The sequence below is a fragment of the Salvelinus fontinalis genome, chromosome 14 (genome assembly GCF_029448725.1).
Source record: "Salvelinus fontinalis isolate EN_2023a chromosome 14, ASM2944872v1, whole genome shotgun sequence".
Taxonomy (NCBI): Eukaryota; Metazoa; Chordata; class Actinopteri; order Salmoniformes; family Salmonidae; genus Salvelinus; species Salvelinus fontinalis.
Window position 1 is genome coordinate 19,442,091 of NC_074678.1, and position 14,607 is coordinate 19,456,697.

Here is a 14,607-nt window from a genome sequence, read left to right on the forward strand (position 1 = left end):
AAAGGAGAGTTAAAGTGAGCTGAGGCCTTTTGTGTTTGACAAGCCATGCAGTGTTCTGTGAGTATATGGACTGTGTTTAGCTTGAGCTCTTTGACAGCGCTGCTCTGGCAAACATTAGAGCAGAGAGAGAGACGAGGGGCCTGAAAGAGGGAGCCAGAAGGGCTGTGGGCCCAGAGCCACGCAACACACACACAAAAGTAAATGATAGTAATACACAAACACAGAACCACTCCAGAAACCAACAGAGATCAATATGGTAGGCACCGTCTGTGTCCCAAATGGCACCGTATTCCCTATATAGTGTACGACTTTTCACCAAAGCCTGTAGGGCTCTGGTCAAAAGTAGTGTAGTATATAGGAAATACGGTGCCATTTGGGACACAATCACAGACTCCATTTGTCCAGTCTCTCTCTATGTATATTCCTCTATGGTCCTCACTCAGCTATGCAGGACCTCAGATTGCAAACAAACAACATATGGAGTGCATTTTAATACCAGAAGCACAGTGTGCCAGATATGTAAAACAAACACAGTGATTTTTTTCAGATGCCTTCAGTTCTTTGTCAGACAAGCTTTCCAAACAGATTGAAGCATTTTTATTTGCCCCCTAACTTTCTGTCTCCAGCTCTGGAGCCCAGGAATCTACAAACTGGAATGCTCATTTGAACACAGAACAATAAACAAGTCAGTGGTTTGAGGTCCAAGCAAAAGGCCTCTCTCATGTTTATTCTGCTAAAGCTATGTGAATTGCTTGCAGATAACAGAAAGTGAAGAGTTGGATTGAGAAGCCTCAGTTCAGGTCTTTCCATTTGAGACACTGTGCTTGATCAGGTGTTTTGATTAGCTGACTCAAAGGAGTTGAGTCCTTGTGTGTTAAGCGACTGTTACATTCACTTAACAAATGGCAGTGAAGTGGTGGTCACCACATGGGACAAGCAGCAGCACTTGGAGAACTGACGATTTTCATTTATACATCAGTCTGTTACCAGATTGAGCCATTGGCCTCTAGATAATAAGACACCTTGAATAAAAGGCAGTGGTACAAAACAGCGTATCTAAAATCATATTATTGTGATGTATTTCATTAAACCTAATCTCTCTGTCTTTTTCATTCTCTCCCCTCCCTCCCTCGCTCTCTCCCCCTCCCTCACTCACTTCTGTATTTTTTCTTCTCGCCCCCTCCTGCGTGTCTCTCCCCCTCTCTCTGTCTGTCTTTCTCTCTCCCTTTCTCCCCCACCCCTCTCCTTCTCTCTCACTTCCCTCCCTCTCCCCCTCACCTCCCTCTCCAGGTGATACAGCTGGGCGACAGCAGCCCCTGAAGCCCCAACCCCCATCCTCAGAGAACAGCGGTGCGGCCCACAGTATTGGCAGCACACAAAGCACGCCCTGTTCAAGCAGCAGTACAGCATAGCCCAGAGGCCAGGCCAAGGCCATTGGAAAGGAGCCCGACGGGGAGCCCCCTACCCCCCTACAGGGCTACAGGAAGGGCTACACGGGTCACAGGGAACTGGGTTTGTTGACACTTGTTTCCCCTCTGGATGAAAGGAATTATTTTGGGATGCTTTGTGAAAACAAAGAAGAAGGATGATTTATTAAAGAAGAAAATAAGAATAAAAGGATAAAAAAGGATTTTGTAAAATACTAAAAAACAATAACACCCGTTAATGTCCTTGGTTAATTCAATTTATTTCAACACAAGTCATTAAGGCTGTGTGACAGAAATGCTGTACTACAAGGACTGGTCTGAGAGCGAAACAGTACTAATTGGTTGTTCCACCAATTCGGTGCCTTTTGAGTAGTGTAACTTGGTCCAAAAAAACATTGATTTCAGCTAATTTTAACATTCTGTCATAAAGAGCACATGTTCAACATCATAAAACACACATTTTCTAATCTCAAGAGGTTAAATAAAATAAAACATATTAGTACATTAGTAAAGGGTTGACGATTTCATCTTAAATCAGGCATAAATTCCCTTCCTTGACAAGGGGGAATGGAAGCTTGTTGTGTGCAACAGGGAGTGACAATTGAATACAAAATATTGAAATTGTCAAAACTTTTCTAGACTCTCTATCTATCTATCTATAACAGGATTGACGTGTTATGCTCGACCCGCTTAGTTTTCCACCACAAAACACCAAAAATATCCAAAAAGAGTAGAACCAGCTCACCTGCTTTTCACTATGATTTGGTTATTAGATGTTCAATGTTTCTTTTGAAAAAAATATTTTATAAGGAATAGTTTTACCATATTACTACGAGAGTTGAGTTCACGTAACAGGGTTGACAATAAAATGAGGGACAGACGTACAGTACCAGTCAAAAGTTGACACACCTACTCATTCAAGGGTTTTTCTTTATTTTGACTATTTTCTACATTTAACATTTACATTTAAGTTATTTAGCAGACGCTCTTATCCAGAGCGACTTACAAGTACATACATTCATACTTTTTTGTACTGGCCCCCCGTGGGAATGAACCCACAACCCTGGCGTTGCAAGCGCCATGCTCTACCAACTGAGCTACACGGGACTACATTGTAGAATACTAGTGAAGACATCAAAACTATGAACTAACACTCATGGAATCATGCAGTAACCAAAAAAGTGTTAAACAAATAAAAATGTATTTTATATTTGAGGTTCTTCAAAGTAGCCACTCTTTACCTTGATGGCGGTTTTGCAGTTTTGCCTTGATGGCAGTTTTTGGCATTCTCTCAACCAGCTTCAATTAACAGGTATGCCTTGTTAATTTGTGGAATTTCTTTCCTTCTTAATGTGTTTGAGACAATCAGTTGTGTTGTGACAAGGTACAGAAGATAGCCCTATTTGGTAAAAGACCAATTCCATATTATGGCAAGAACAGTTCAAAAAAGCAAAGAGAAAGACAAAGGTCAGTCAATGCAGAAAATCTCAAGAACTTTGAAAGTTTCTTCAAGTGCAGTTGCAAAAATCATCAAGCGCTATGATGAAACTGGCTCTCTTGAGGGCCGCCACAGGAAAGGAAGACCCAGAGTTACCCTGCTGCAGAGGATACGTTCATTAGAGTTCACCAGCCTCAGAAATTGCAGCCCAAATAAATGCTAGTAACAGACAGAAGTAACAGACACATCTCAACATCAATTGTTCAGTGGAGACTGCATGAATCAGGCCTTCTTGGTCAAATTGCTACAAAGAAACCACTACTAAAGGACGCAAATAAGAATAAGAGACTTTCTTGGGCCAAGAAACACGAGCAATGGACATTAAACTGGTGGAAATCTGTCTTTTAATCTGAGGAGTCCCAATTTTTGGTTCCAATCGCCATGTCTTTGTGAGATGCAGAGTAGGTGAACGGATGATCTCCACTTGTGTAGTTCCCACCAGGAAGCATTGGGGAGGAAGGGTGATGGTGTGAGGATGCTTTGCTGGTTAAACTGTCAATGATTTATTTAGAATTGAAGGCACACTTAACCAGCATGGCTACCACAGCATTCTGCAGCAATACTCCATTCCATCTGGTTTGCGCTTAGTGGGACTATCATTTGTTTTTCAACAGGACACTGACCCAACACACCTCCAGGCTGTGTGAGGGCTATTTGACCAAGAAAGAGATTGATGGAGTGCTGCATGAGATGACCTGGCCTCCACAATCATACGACCTCAACCCAGTTGAGATGGTTTGGGATTAGTTGGACCGAAGTGTTTAACACTTTTTTGGTTACTACATGATTCCATATGTGTTATTTCTCAGTTTTGATGTCTTCACTATTGTTCTACAATGTAGAAAATAGTAAAAATAAAGAAAAAACATTGAGTAGGTGTGTCCAAACTTTTGACTGGTACTGTATATGAATCCTTAATCACCTGAAATATATAATAATCTGTAGAAATGAGTTTATCAAAGCAATAAAATAACTAGAGCTTTACAATGATGGTGAAAACTTAGAGAAATGTTGGGTTTAAGTTGGTTAAAATCTTCCTACAAGTGACACGAGTTGACGGAGGGACATGTCAAAATGATAATATATATTCATTTTAGTTGTTTTATTCAAACTAAAAAGCTTATTTATTGAATTCTGCATGTGGTCTATATTAAAGAGCAGTTCATTAAATATAACAGGCTTTTACAATTTTATATTGGTGTATAATTTCTACTTAAAATATCAAAGGGATGCAAATGGCACTCATTTCGTGGAACGACCCTCTAATACCCAGAACGGCAACAAGGCCTCACATCTATAGAGCACTAGAACTGTAGCTACGGGCAAAAAATAACTGTGAGTGAATTACCAGCCTTTTATTTATTTTTATACAAATGCTGCTTTTTTTCTGCAACCACATCAGATCATTTTCTTTGGACCGGAAATGGTCTAGTTTATGCTGTAAACAAGCTAGTGTACACCAATAGCAATGGAGACAGTAAAGCTGCCTGTCTGCAAACAACATCTGTGAGTGTTAGCAGGACTAGTGAAATGACTGTCAACAGGACAACAGGACTGCCTGTTATCTCCTATCCACATTATATGTACACTGAACAAAAATATAAATGCAACATGCAACAATTTCAAAGATTTTACTGAGTTATAGTTCATATAAGGAAATCAGTCAATTTAAATAAATGCATTAGGCAGTAGTCTATGGATTTCACATGACTGGGAATACAGATATGCATCTGTTGGAAACAGATACCTTAAAAAAATATATCACAAAACCAGTCAGTATCTGGTGAGACCACCATTTGCCTCATGCAGTGCGACGCATCTCCTCGCATAGAGTTTATCAGGCTGTTGATTGTGGCCTATGAAATGTTGTCCCACTCCTGTGCTGTGCGAAGTTGCTGGATTTTGGCAGGAACTGAAACACGCTGTCGTACACGTTGATCCAGAGCATCCCAAACATGTTCAGTGGGTGATATGTCTTTTGGGTATGCAGGCCATGGAAGAACTGGGACATTTTCAGCTTCCAGGATTTTTGTACAGATCCTTGCGACATGGGGCCGTGCATCATCATGCTGCAACATGAGGTGATGGGGATGGATAGATGGCACGACAATTGGCCTCAGGATCTCGTCACGCGATCTCTGTGCATTCAAATTGCCATCGTTAAAATCCAATTGTGTTTGTTGTCCGTAACTTATGCCTGCCCATACCACAACCTCACCACCACCATGGAGCACTCTGTTCACAGCGTTGACACCGCTTGCCCACACGACGCCATACATGCTGTCTGCCATCTGCCCGATACAATTGAAACCGGGAATAATCCGTGAAGAGCACATACCTCCAGCATGCCAGTGGCCATTGAAGGTGAGCATTTGCCCACTGATGTCAGTTACGACGCCGAAGTGCAGTCAGGTCAAGACCCTGGTGAGGATGATGATCACGCAGATGAGCTTCCCTCAGACAGCTTCTGACAGTTTGTGCCAAAGTTCTTTGGTTGTGCAAACCAACAGTTTCCTCAGCTGTCCAAGTGGCTGGTCTCAGACGATCCCGCAGGTGAAGAAGCCTGATGTGGAGGTCATGGGTTGGCGTGGTTACATGTGGTCTGCGGCTGTGAAGCCGGTTGGACGTATTGCCAAATTCTCTAACGATGTTGGAGGTGGCTTATGGTAGAGAAATGAACATGAAATGATCTGGCAACAGCTCTGGTGGACATTCCTGCAGTGAGCATGCCAATTGCACGCTCCCTTAAAACTTGACACATCTGTGGCATTGTGTTGTGTGAAAAAACTGCCCATTTTAGTGGCCTTTTATTGTCCCCAGCACAAGGTGCAGCTGTGTAATGATCATGCAGCTTAATCAGCTTCTTGATATGCCACAGCTGTCAGATGGATGGATTATCTTGGCAAATAATAAATGCTCACTAACAGGGATAAACACATTTTTGCACAACATTTGAGAGAAATAGGGTTTTTGTGACTATGGAACATTTCTGCAATCTTTTATTTCAGTTCATGAAACATGGGACCAACACTTTACATGTTGCATTTATATGTTTGTTCAGTATAGAGATGCTACCTCCTATCCTCATGCTATTTACAGTAGATAGGAGATGGTCAAATCAACCAGTTGAATCGGAGAGCAAAACCAGATACAGTGAAGCATCCCATCATGTGCTATTAATCACTTGGAATGTGAAGGGACTTAATAACCAAGCAGAGGTGTAAATATATAGATAGCTAGATGCCAAGACAAATGTTAAAGACAAAAGTAATGTGAACAATCACTTGATGATAACCCTGTTTGTAAGCCAGCTAGTTTTGCATGCTATCGGTTATAGTAGGACTTTGGAAACTCATCCGTCTAAACTTACTGTTGTTACAAAATTGTTAATTAAGTATCAATGGTGTTTTTGTTGATATTGAGTGATGTATGCTTTGTAATCCTTAGTCTCACATTTGATTGGTGTTACACAGCTTGGCATTAGGCATTATGGGTTCTCTTTTACTATATACAAATAGTATTGTAAAGCTATGTATATTTTTGTGAATATTGTAAATAATCTAAAATGTTATAAGGCGAAAGTCAAAATATAATGTGCAAGGTTGGTGCCTTAGAAGCGTTCTAAATATCATGTTGTTCAATAAGACATTGTTAAGTGGCTACATTTGGCCAGTATTCCCAAATATATTATAATGTTTGTATCCACTGTGAGGAAACTAAAATGCTGCAGTGTTGGATCATAAATATACAGTATCGTTAAAAGTGAACTTGGGGCACAGTAATTGGGCATTACATTTAAAACTCAAAACAATGTGCCTTTCTATCTGGGTCCGACACCACTAGAACTTCGGCTGTTTGTATTCTGATTGTACATAATAATATTGTACACAATTTCATACCAAAATGTGTATCTTTTGTGAACCTGATATGGTTGAGATTGTGTTATGAAAATATAAGCCAAAATAGTCATTGGCTTATTATGCAGTAGATTTGACCCAGATGATCAAGTGTATTTTCTATATGTAATAAATATATTGCCAATCTTACTCACCAGAGCTCTTGCATCAAAATGAAATAGTTAAAGGCCCAGTGCAGTCAAAAACGTGATTGTCCTGTGTTTATATATATTTCCACACTATGAGGTTGGAACAATACTGTGAAATTGTGAAAATTATGATAATGCCCTTTTAGTGTAAGAACTGTTTGAAAAGACCGCCTGAAATTTCAGCCTGTTTTGGTGGGATGTAGTTTTGTCCTGCCTGGTGACATCACCTGGGAGTAAATGAGTTAATAGACCAATAAGAAAGAGTTCCAAACCTCTCGACCAATAACAGCTAGTTTTCAGTTTTTCCCTCTCAACTCAGACCACTCCCAGACAGTCAAAATGATTGGTTGCGAAATTGCTCTTTGCTAAAAAGCTATTTTTGTTTCTTTTTGGCCATTTTACGTTAAAACAATCACAGTAAGGTACTTAATTGTTACCCAGAAATTATTTGATATTGAGATAGAAACAGCTGCACTGGACCTTAAACATTGCCATATACTGGCTCCATCCTGGAATCCTAATGGTGTACAAACATTCTACTACTTATTAATGAACTCATCCTGATTATTTGTGATCTCAAGTAAAACATTTATTGTTTCTCTCTGTGTATATAGACATATGGGCACTTAGATGTACTGTATGTAATGCATGTTAGCAATGAGTACATTCATTTTGAGTTGTATTGTGTTGCTTCAGTTGTAATATCATGTGCCATGCAACGCTAATGCAAAGTTAATGCAAAGCCAAAAGAGTCTCACCGTCATAGAATCCATGAATGTTCTTTGGTGTGTCTTTACTTTTTGTGTTTGGGGGGTTTGAATAGAAGTACCATGGTTTTCTTTAATAGGAGGAAAGGGATGTTTTTTGGAAGGAAAACATGTTTGGAAGAGAAATAGAAAACCCAATACATTAGGAAAATTGACATTAGACCCTACTTATGTGTAATGTATTTTAAGTGTTGCTTGCTGCAGATCCTGATAGAGAAGGTATGTTATCTCAAAGCTTTGAGTCTTAGTTGTATGTTAACATGTATATATGTCTCCGCAGAGGTAAACAGAGTATAAATATATATTTTAAAGTATTTACCTAGAGCCAATCTATTGTTGACTCTTTGAGTACTGTGAATTTTTTTGTTTTGTGTTCTTTCTATTTGTTTGCAAATGTGCATATATTACTTTATGTATTTCTGTTTCTATAAATGATGTAAAAATATTAGCAATTTTATTCATATGTGATGTGTTAATTAAAGAAAAATCTCTCACTTAATGTTGAAGTTGGTTCAATTGACTACCTTAAAATGATACTGTTTATACAGAATTTTTCCTATGTAAACATAGAGACACTTAGATACCATATAGCTTTACAAAAGTAATATATTGTATACCCATATCTTAAAAATAAATACAATTGTGACATTATTGATAACATACAGTGACTTCGGAAAGTATTCAGACCTCTTGACTTTTTCCACATTTTGTTATGTTAGAACCTTATTCTAAAATGGACAAAATATTTTTCCCCCCTCATCAATCTACACACAATACCCCATAATGACAAAGCAAAAACATTTAAAAATAAATAAATAATTTAAATATCACATTTTGTCACGCCCTGACCTTAGAGAGCCTTTTTATGTCTCTATTTGGTTTGGTCAGGGTGTGATTTGGGGTGGCATTCTATGTTTTGTTTTCTATGATTTTGTGTTTCTATGTTTTGGCCGGGTATGGTTCTCAATCAGGGACAGCTGTCTATCGTTGTCTCTGATTGGGAACTATACTTAGGTAGCCCTTTTTCCCTATTTTGGTTGTGGGAAGTTATCTTTGTTAGTGGCACTAATGCCCTGTTAAGCTTCACGGTCGTTTCTTTGTTTTCTTGTTTTGTTGGCGACATTCTAATAAATGCACCTTGGTCTCCTTCCGATGACGGCCATGACAGAACTACACACCACAAAAGGACCAAGCAGCGTGCCAACCTGGAGGACGAGCTGAACCGGGGAGGAGAGAATGGCAGGGGACAAGACCCGGTCACGGAAGCCCGAGAGGCAGCTCCCCAATTTTTTTTTTTTTGGGGGGGTGGCACACGGGGAGATTGGTGGAGTCGGAGTTTAGACCTGAGCCAACTCCCCGTGCTTACCGTGGGGAGCATGTGACTGGTCAGGCACCGTGTTATGGGGTGATACGCACGGTGTCTCGAATGAGCATTCACAGGCCTGTGTGCTCTGTACCAGCGTCCCGCATTTGCCGGGTGGAGGTGGGCTTCCAGCCAGAACGGGTGTTGCCAGCTCTGCGCTCGAGACCTCCAGTGCGTCTCCACGGCCCAGTGTATCTGGTGCCAGGGCCAAGAATCAAGCCTCCAGTATGTGTCCCCAGCCTGGTGAGTCCTGTGCCTGCTGCCAGAACCAGGCCTCCTGTATGTCTCCCCAGCCTGGTGAGCCCTGTGGCAGCTCCACGTACCAGACTGCTCATACGTCTCCTCACTCCAGTGATGATCCATGGCAAGAAGCCTCCAGTGATGATCCATGGCAAGAAGCCTCCAGTGATGATCCATGGCAAGAAGCCTCCAGTGATGATCCATGGCAAGAAGCCTCCAGTGATGATCCATGGCAAGAAGCCTCCAGTGATGATCCATGGCAAGAAGCCTCCAGTGATGATCCATGGCACGAAGCCTCCCACAACAGCCTCCAGTCTGGAGCCTCCAGCGACGTTCTCCAGTCCGGAGCCTCCAGCGTCGTTCTCCAGTCCGGGGCCCGCAACGAGGGTGCCCAGTCCGGGGCCCGCAGCGAGGGTCCCCAATCTGGGGTTTGGTGATGAGGGTCCCCGCACCAGAGGTGCCACCAAAGTGGGGTGAGCCAGTGGTGGATTGGGGTCTGCGTCCCGCACCTGAGCTGCCACCGCAGATAGATGCCCACCCAGACCTTCCCCTATAGGTTTAGGTTTTGCGGCCGGAGTCCGCACCTTTGGGGCGGGTACTGTCACGCCCTGACCTTAGAGAGCCTTTTTATGTCTCTCTTTGGTTTGGTCAGGGTGTGATTTGGGGTGGGCATTCTATGTTTTGTCTTCTATGATTTTGTGTTTCTATGTTTTGGCCGGGTATGGTTCTCAATCAGGGACAGCTGTCTATCGTTGTCTCTGATTGGGAACCATACTTAGGTAGCCCTTTTTCCCATCTTTGGTTATGGGAAGTTATCTTTGTTAGTGGCACTAATGCCCTGTTAAGCTTCACGTGGTTTCTTTGTTTTGTTGGCGACATTCTAATAATAAATTTTTTATTACACATTACACATTTACATAAGTATTCAGACACTTTACTCAGTACTTTCTTGAAGCTCCTTTGGCAGTGATTACAGCCTTGAATCTTCTTGGGTATGCCGCTACAAGCTTAGTACACCTGTATTTGGGGAGTTTCCCCATTCTTCTCTGAAGATCCTCTCAAGATGGAGAGCGTTGCTGCACAGCTATTTCCAGGTCTCTCCAGAGATTTTTGATTGGGTTCAAGTCCGGGCTTTGGCTGGGTCACTCAATGACATTCAGAGACTTGTCCCAAAGCCACTCCTGCATTGTCTTGGCTGTTTGCTTTGGGTCATTGTCCTGTTAGAAGGCAAACCTTTGCCCCAGTCCGAGGTCCTGAGGTTTTCATCAAGGATCTCTCTGTACTTTGTTCCGTTCAGGTCTCCCAGTCCCTGCCGCTGAAAAAAATCCCCACAGCATGTTGCTGCCACCACCATGCTTCACCGTAGGAATGGTGCCAGGTTTCCTCCAGATGTGACGCTTGGCATTCATTCCAAAGAGTTCAATCGTGGGTTCATCAGACCAGAGAATTTTGTTTCTCATGGTCTGAGTCCTTTAGGTGCTTTTTGGTAAACTCCCAGCGGGCTGTCTTGTGCCTTTTACTGAGGAGTGGCTTCCATCTGGCCACTCTACAATAAAGTCCTCATTGGTGGAGTGCTGCAGAGATGGTTGTCCTTCTGGAAGGTTCTCCCATCTCCACAGAGAAACTCTTGTGCTATGTCAAAGTGACCATTGGGCTCTTGGTCACCTCCCTGACCAAGGCCCTTCTCCCCCGATTGCTCAGTTTGGCTGGGCGGCCAGCTCTAGGAAGGGTCTTGATGCTTCCAAACTTCTTCCATTTAAGATTGATGGAGGCCACTGTGTTCTTGGGGACCTTCAATGCTGCAGAAATGTTTTGGTACCCTTCCCCAAATTTCTGCCTTGACACAATCCTGTCTCGGAGCTCTACGGACAATTCCTTCGACCTCATGGCTTGGTTTTTGCACTGTCAACGGTGGGACCTTATATAGACAGGTGTGTGCCTTTCCAAATCATGTCCAATCAATTAAATTTACCACAGGTGGACTCCAATCAAGTTGTAGAAACATCTCAACCATAATCAATGGAAACAGGATGCACCTGAACTCAATTTTGAGTTTCATAGCAAAGGTTCGGAATAATTATGTAGATAAGGTATTTCTGTTTTCTTTTTTTTTATTGATTTGCAAGAAAAAAATACTTTTTGCTTTGTCAATATGGAGTATTGTGTGTAGATTGATGAGGAAATGTTTTTATTTAATCAAATTTACAATAAGGCTGTAACATAGCAAAATGTGGAATAAGGGAAGGAGTCTGAATACTATACGAATGCACTGTAAGTAAGCAAGACTGAATTGTTATAAACACAATGGAATGGTAGTACAACATAGTACTTCATTGTATTTTACATGAATCAAAAGAAAGGTTTTTCTGTATTGTCTGTTCCTCTCACATTTTCAGATGTCATATTACAGGTTTAGTTGTATTCATCCTCTCTGAACACTGTTCTTATTCAATGTCTTGTTCTGTGATGGTGCCAGACACATTTTTCCTTTTTTGTTTGAGCTATATTGTGAGTTCTCTGTGAAAGGTTGCTTTCTCTAGTGCAGTGGTTCCCAAACTTGTTATACCCGTTCAAACATTCAACTTCCAGTTACGTACCCCCTCTAGCACCAGGGTCAGCGCACTCTCAAATGTTGTTTTTTGCCATCATTGTAAGTCTACGATACATTTATTAAACTTAAGAATGAGTGAGTTTTTATCACAACCTGGCTCGTGGGAAGTGACAAAGAGTTCTTATAGGTCCAGGGCATAAATAATGATATAATAATAATCAATAATTTTGCTTTTTATTTAGCCATCTTACATATAAAACCTTATTTGTTCATCAAAAATGGTGAATAACTCACCACAGGGTAATGAGAAAGGTGTCCTTGAAAGGATGCACATAACTCTACAATGTTGGGCTGTATTGGAGAGAGTCTGTCTTAAATAATTTTCCACACACAGTCTGTGTCTGTATTTAGTTGTCATGCTAGGGAGGGCTGAGAATCCACTCTCACATAGGTACGTGGTTGCAAAGGTTATCAGTGTCTTAACAGCGTGATCTGCCAAGGCAAGAAACTCTGAGCGCAGCCCTATCCAGAAATCTGGCAGTTTCTTCTGATTAAATTCAATTTTCACAGAACCGCTTGTTGCAATTACGATGAGGCTCTTGTTCAGATATCGGTAAGTGGACTGGAGGCAGGGCATGAACGGGATAACAAATCCAATTGTTTGTGTCGTCCGTTTCGGGAAAGGAACTGCGTAATTGCGCACCCAGCTCACTCAGGTGCTTCGCTATATCACATTTGACATTGTCCATAAGCTTGAGTTCATTTGCACACAAAAATCATACGATGATGGAAAGACCTGTGTGTTGTCCTTGTTATTGGAGACAGAAAAGCGCTCCAACTTCTTAATCATAGCCTCAAATTTGTCCCGCACAGTGAATATAGTTGCGGAGAGTCCCTGTAATCCTAGACTCAGATCATTCAGGTGAGAAAAAACATCACCCAGATAGGCCAGTCGTGTAGGAAACTAGCCATCATGCAAGCGGTCACACAAGTGAAATTTATGGTCAGTAAAGAAATCTAAGCTCGTCTCTCAATTCAAAAAAACGTGTCAATACTTTGCCCCTTGATAAACAGCGCACTTCTGTATGTTGTAAAAACGTTACATGGTCGCTGCCCATATCATTGAATAATGCAGAAAATACCCGAGAGTTCAGGGGACTTGCTTAAACAAAGTTAACCATTTTCACTGTAGTGTCTAAAACGTATTTCAGGCTGTCAGGCATTCCATTGGCAGCAAGAGCCTCTCGGTGGATGCTGCAGTGTACCCAAGTGGCGTCGAGAGCAACTGCTTGCACGCACGTTACCACTCCACTATGTCTCCCTGTCATGGCATTTTCGCCAAAGTCCATTTGATGTCACAAAGCTGTCCAGTACTTTAAAAATATAATCTCATGTTGTCCTGGTTTCCAGAAGAGGACGTCTTCCTTAACTGACCCCCCATAAATGTAACGGATATGTACCAGGAGCTGTGCCAGGCCTGCCATGTCTGTTGACTCATCCAGCTGTAACGCATATAATTCACTGGCTTGTATGCGAAGCAGTAATTGTTTCAAAACGTCTGCCATGTCACTGATGCGTCGTGAAACATGGTTGTTTGATGGAGGCATTGTCTGTATAGTTTTTTGCTGCATTTTCTCCCATATCCTCGGCAGCAGGAAGAAGGAAGTCCTCCAGAATAGTATGGGGCTTGCCTGTCCTAGCCACTCGGTAGCTCAATAGACGCTTCTAACCCTTTCTTATTAATGGTATCTGTCGCTTTTATACGTGTCTTACAAAGAAAGTACAAAGAAAGTATGAATGTATGTACTTGTAAGTCGCTCTGGATAAGAGCGTCTGCTAAATGACTTAAATGTAAATGTAAAATGTCTTACTACTCGAAAATCGTCTTTATTCTCGCTCAAAAAACTCCTGTGGCTTATTTTTCAAATTGTCATGTTTAGTTTCTGAATGTTTGCGCAAGAGTGAAGGTGTTCTTGCGAGAGAGTAACAGTTAATGTGATTGGATGTTAATTATTTGACTAGGCTACCTGTATATGACGTGGTCAAAAACACTAGATGGTTTAATTTTATTTATGGCAGTGAAACGAGGCTACTCAGGCGAGAAAAAAACCTCACCCAAATTTATAGCCCCGTTGGAAAATCTAAATGTACTGTTTGAAAATGTGAAGAAGAAAAAAAGAAGAAAAAAATATATATGTATGTGTTTCAAATTTTTTTTTTTTTAAATGTGAATTACATTTTTATTTGCCGTACCCCAGTTTGGGAATACCTGCTCTAGTGGGATAGCAGTTTTAAGGCAAGATTCAATCCATATCAGCAAATTATCAGGTGGGAAGATCCACCTAAAAATGTCAAGGTAATTTCCGATTGAGCCGACATAGGGAGACTTTCCCTTGAATGCAGTCTCCACGACCGCAGGAATGTTGCCTTTAATTGTCAATCGCTCTATAAAGCGGCTCTTCAGCACTACAGATTAGTCTGTCTGTTACCATAATTTGCATTTATAACATTCCAGTAGTTCACTGGCTTTTCTTATCTACTGTGGCACATTTACCCATGAACCTGTTAACCCCAAATTTCACTATGAATTAGGATTCGATTAGATATTATACTTGGAAGTTTAGATCTCAAATTCAATCCCTGTTAGTAGATCTTACATTGATGCAGTATTTTGCAAAGTAGATCAGGGGAGGTTTTCAGGTTTCAGCCACCCTGT

At 41.4% G+C, this 14,607-nt stretch overlaps 1 protein-coding gene across 5 annotated transcripts in view; it reads left to right on the forward strand.

The window, feature by feature from the left end:
• The window catches only part of LOC129869588 (transforming growth factor beta receptor type 3-like), a 171,243-nt gene extending 163,007 nt beyond the window's left edge, over positions 1 to 8,236 (forward strand). For all 5 annotated transcript variants that reach the window (XM_055944114.1, XM_055944118.1, XM_055944116.1 and 2 more), the window contains one exon: positions 1,291 to 8,236. In XM_055944114.1, the coding sequence (XP_055800089.1) occupies positions 1,291 to 1,412 (122 nt within the window). In that variant the 3' untranslated portion in view covers positions 1,413 to 8,236. The remainder of the gene's footprint in view (positions 1 to 1,290) is intronic.
• The last annotated feature ends 6,371 nt before the right edge of the window (positions 8,237 to 14,607 follow it).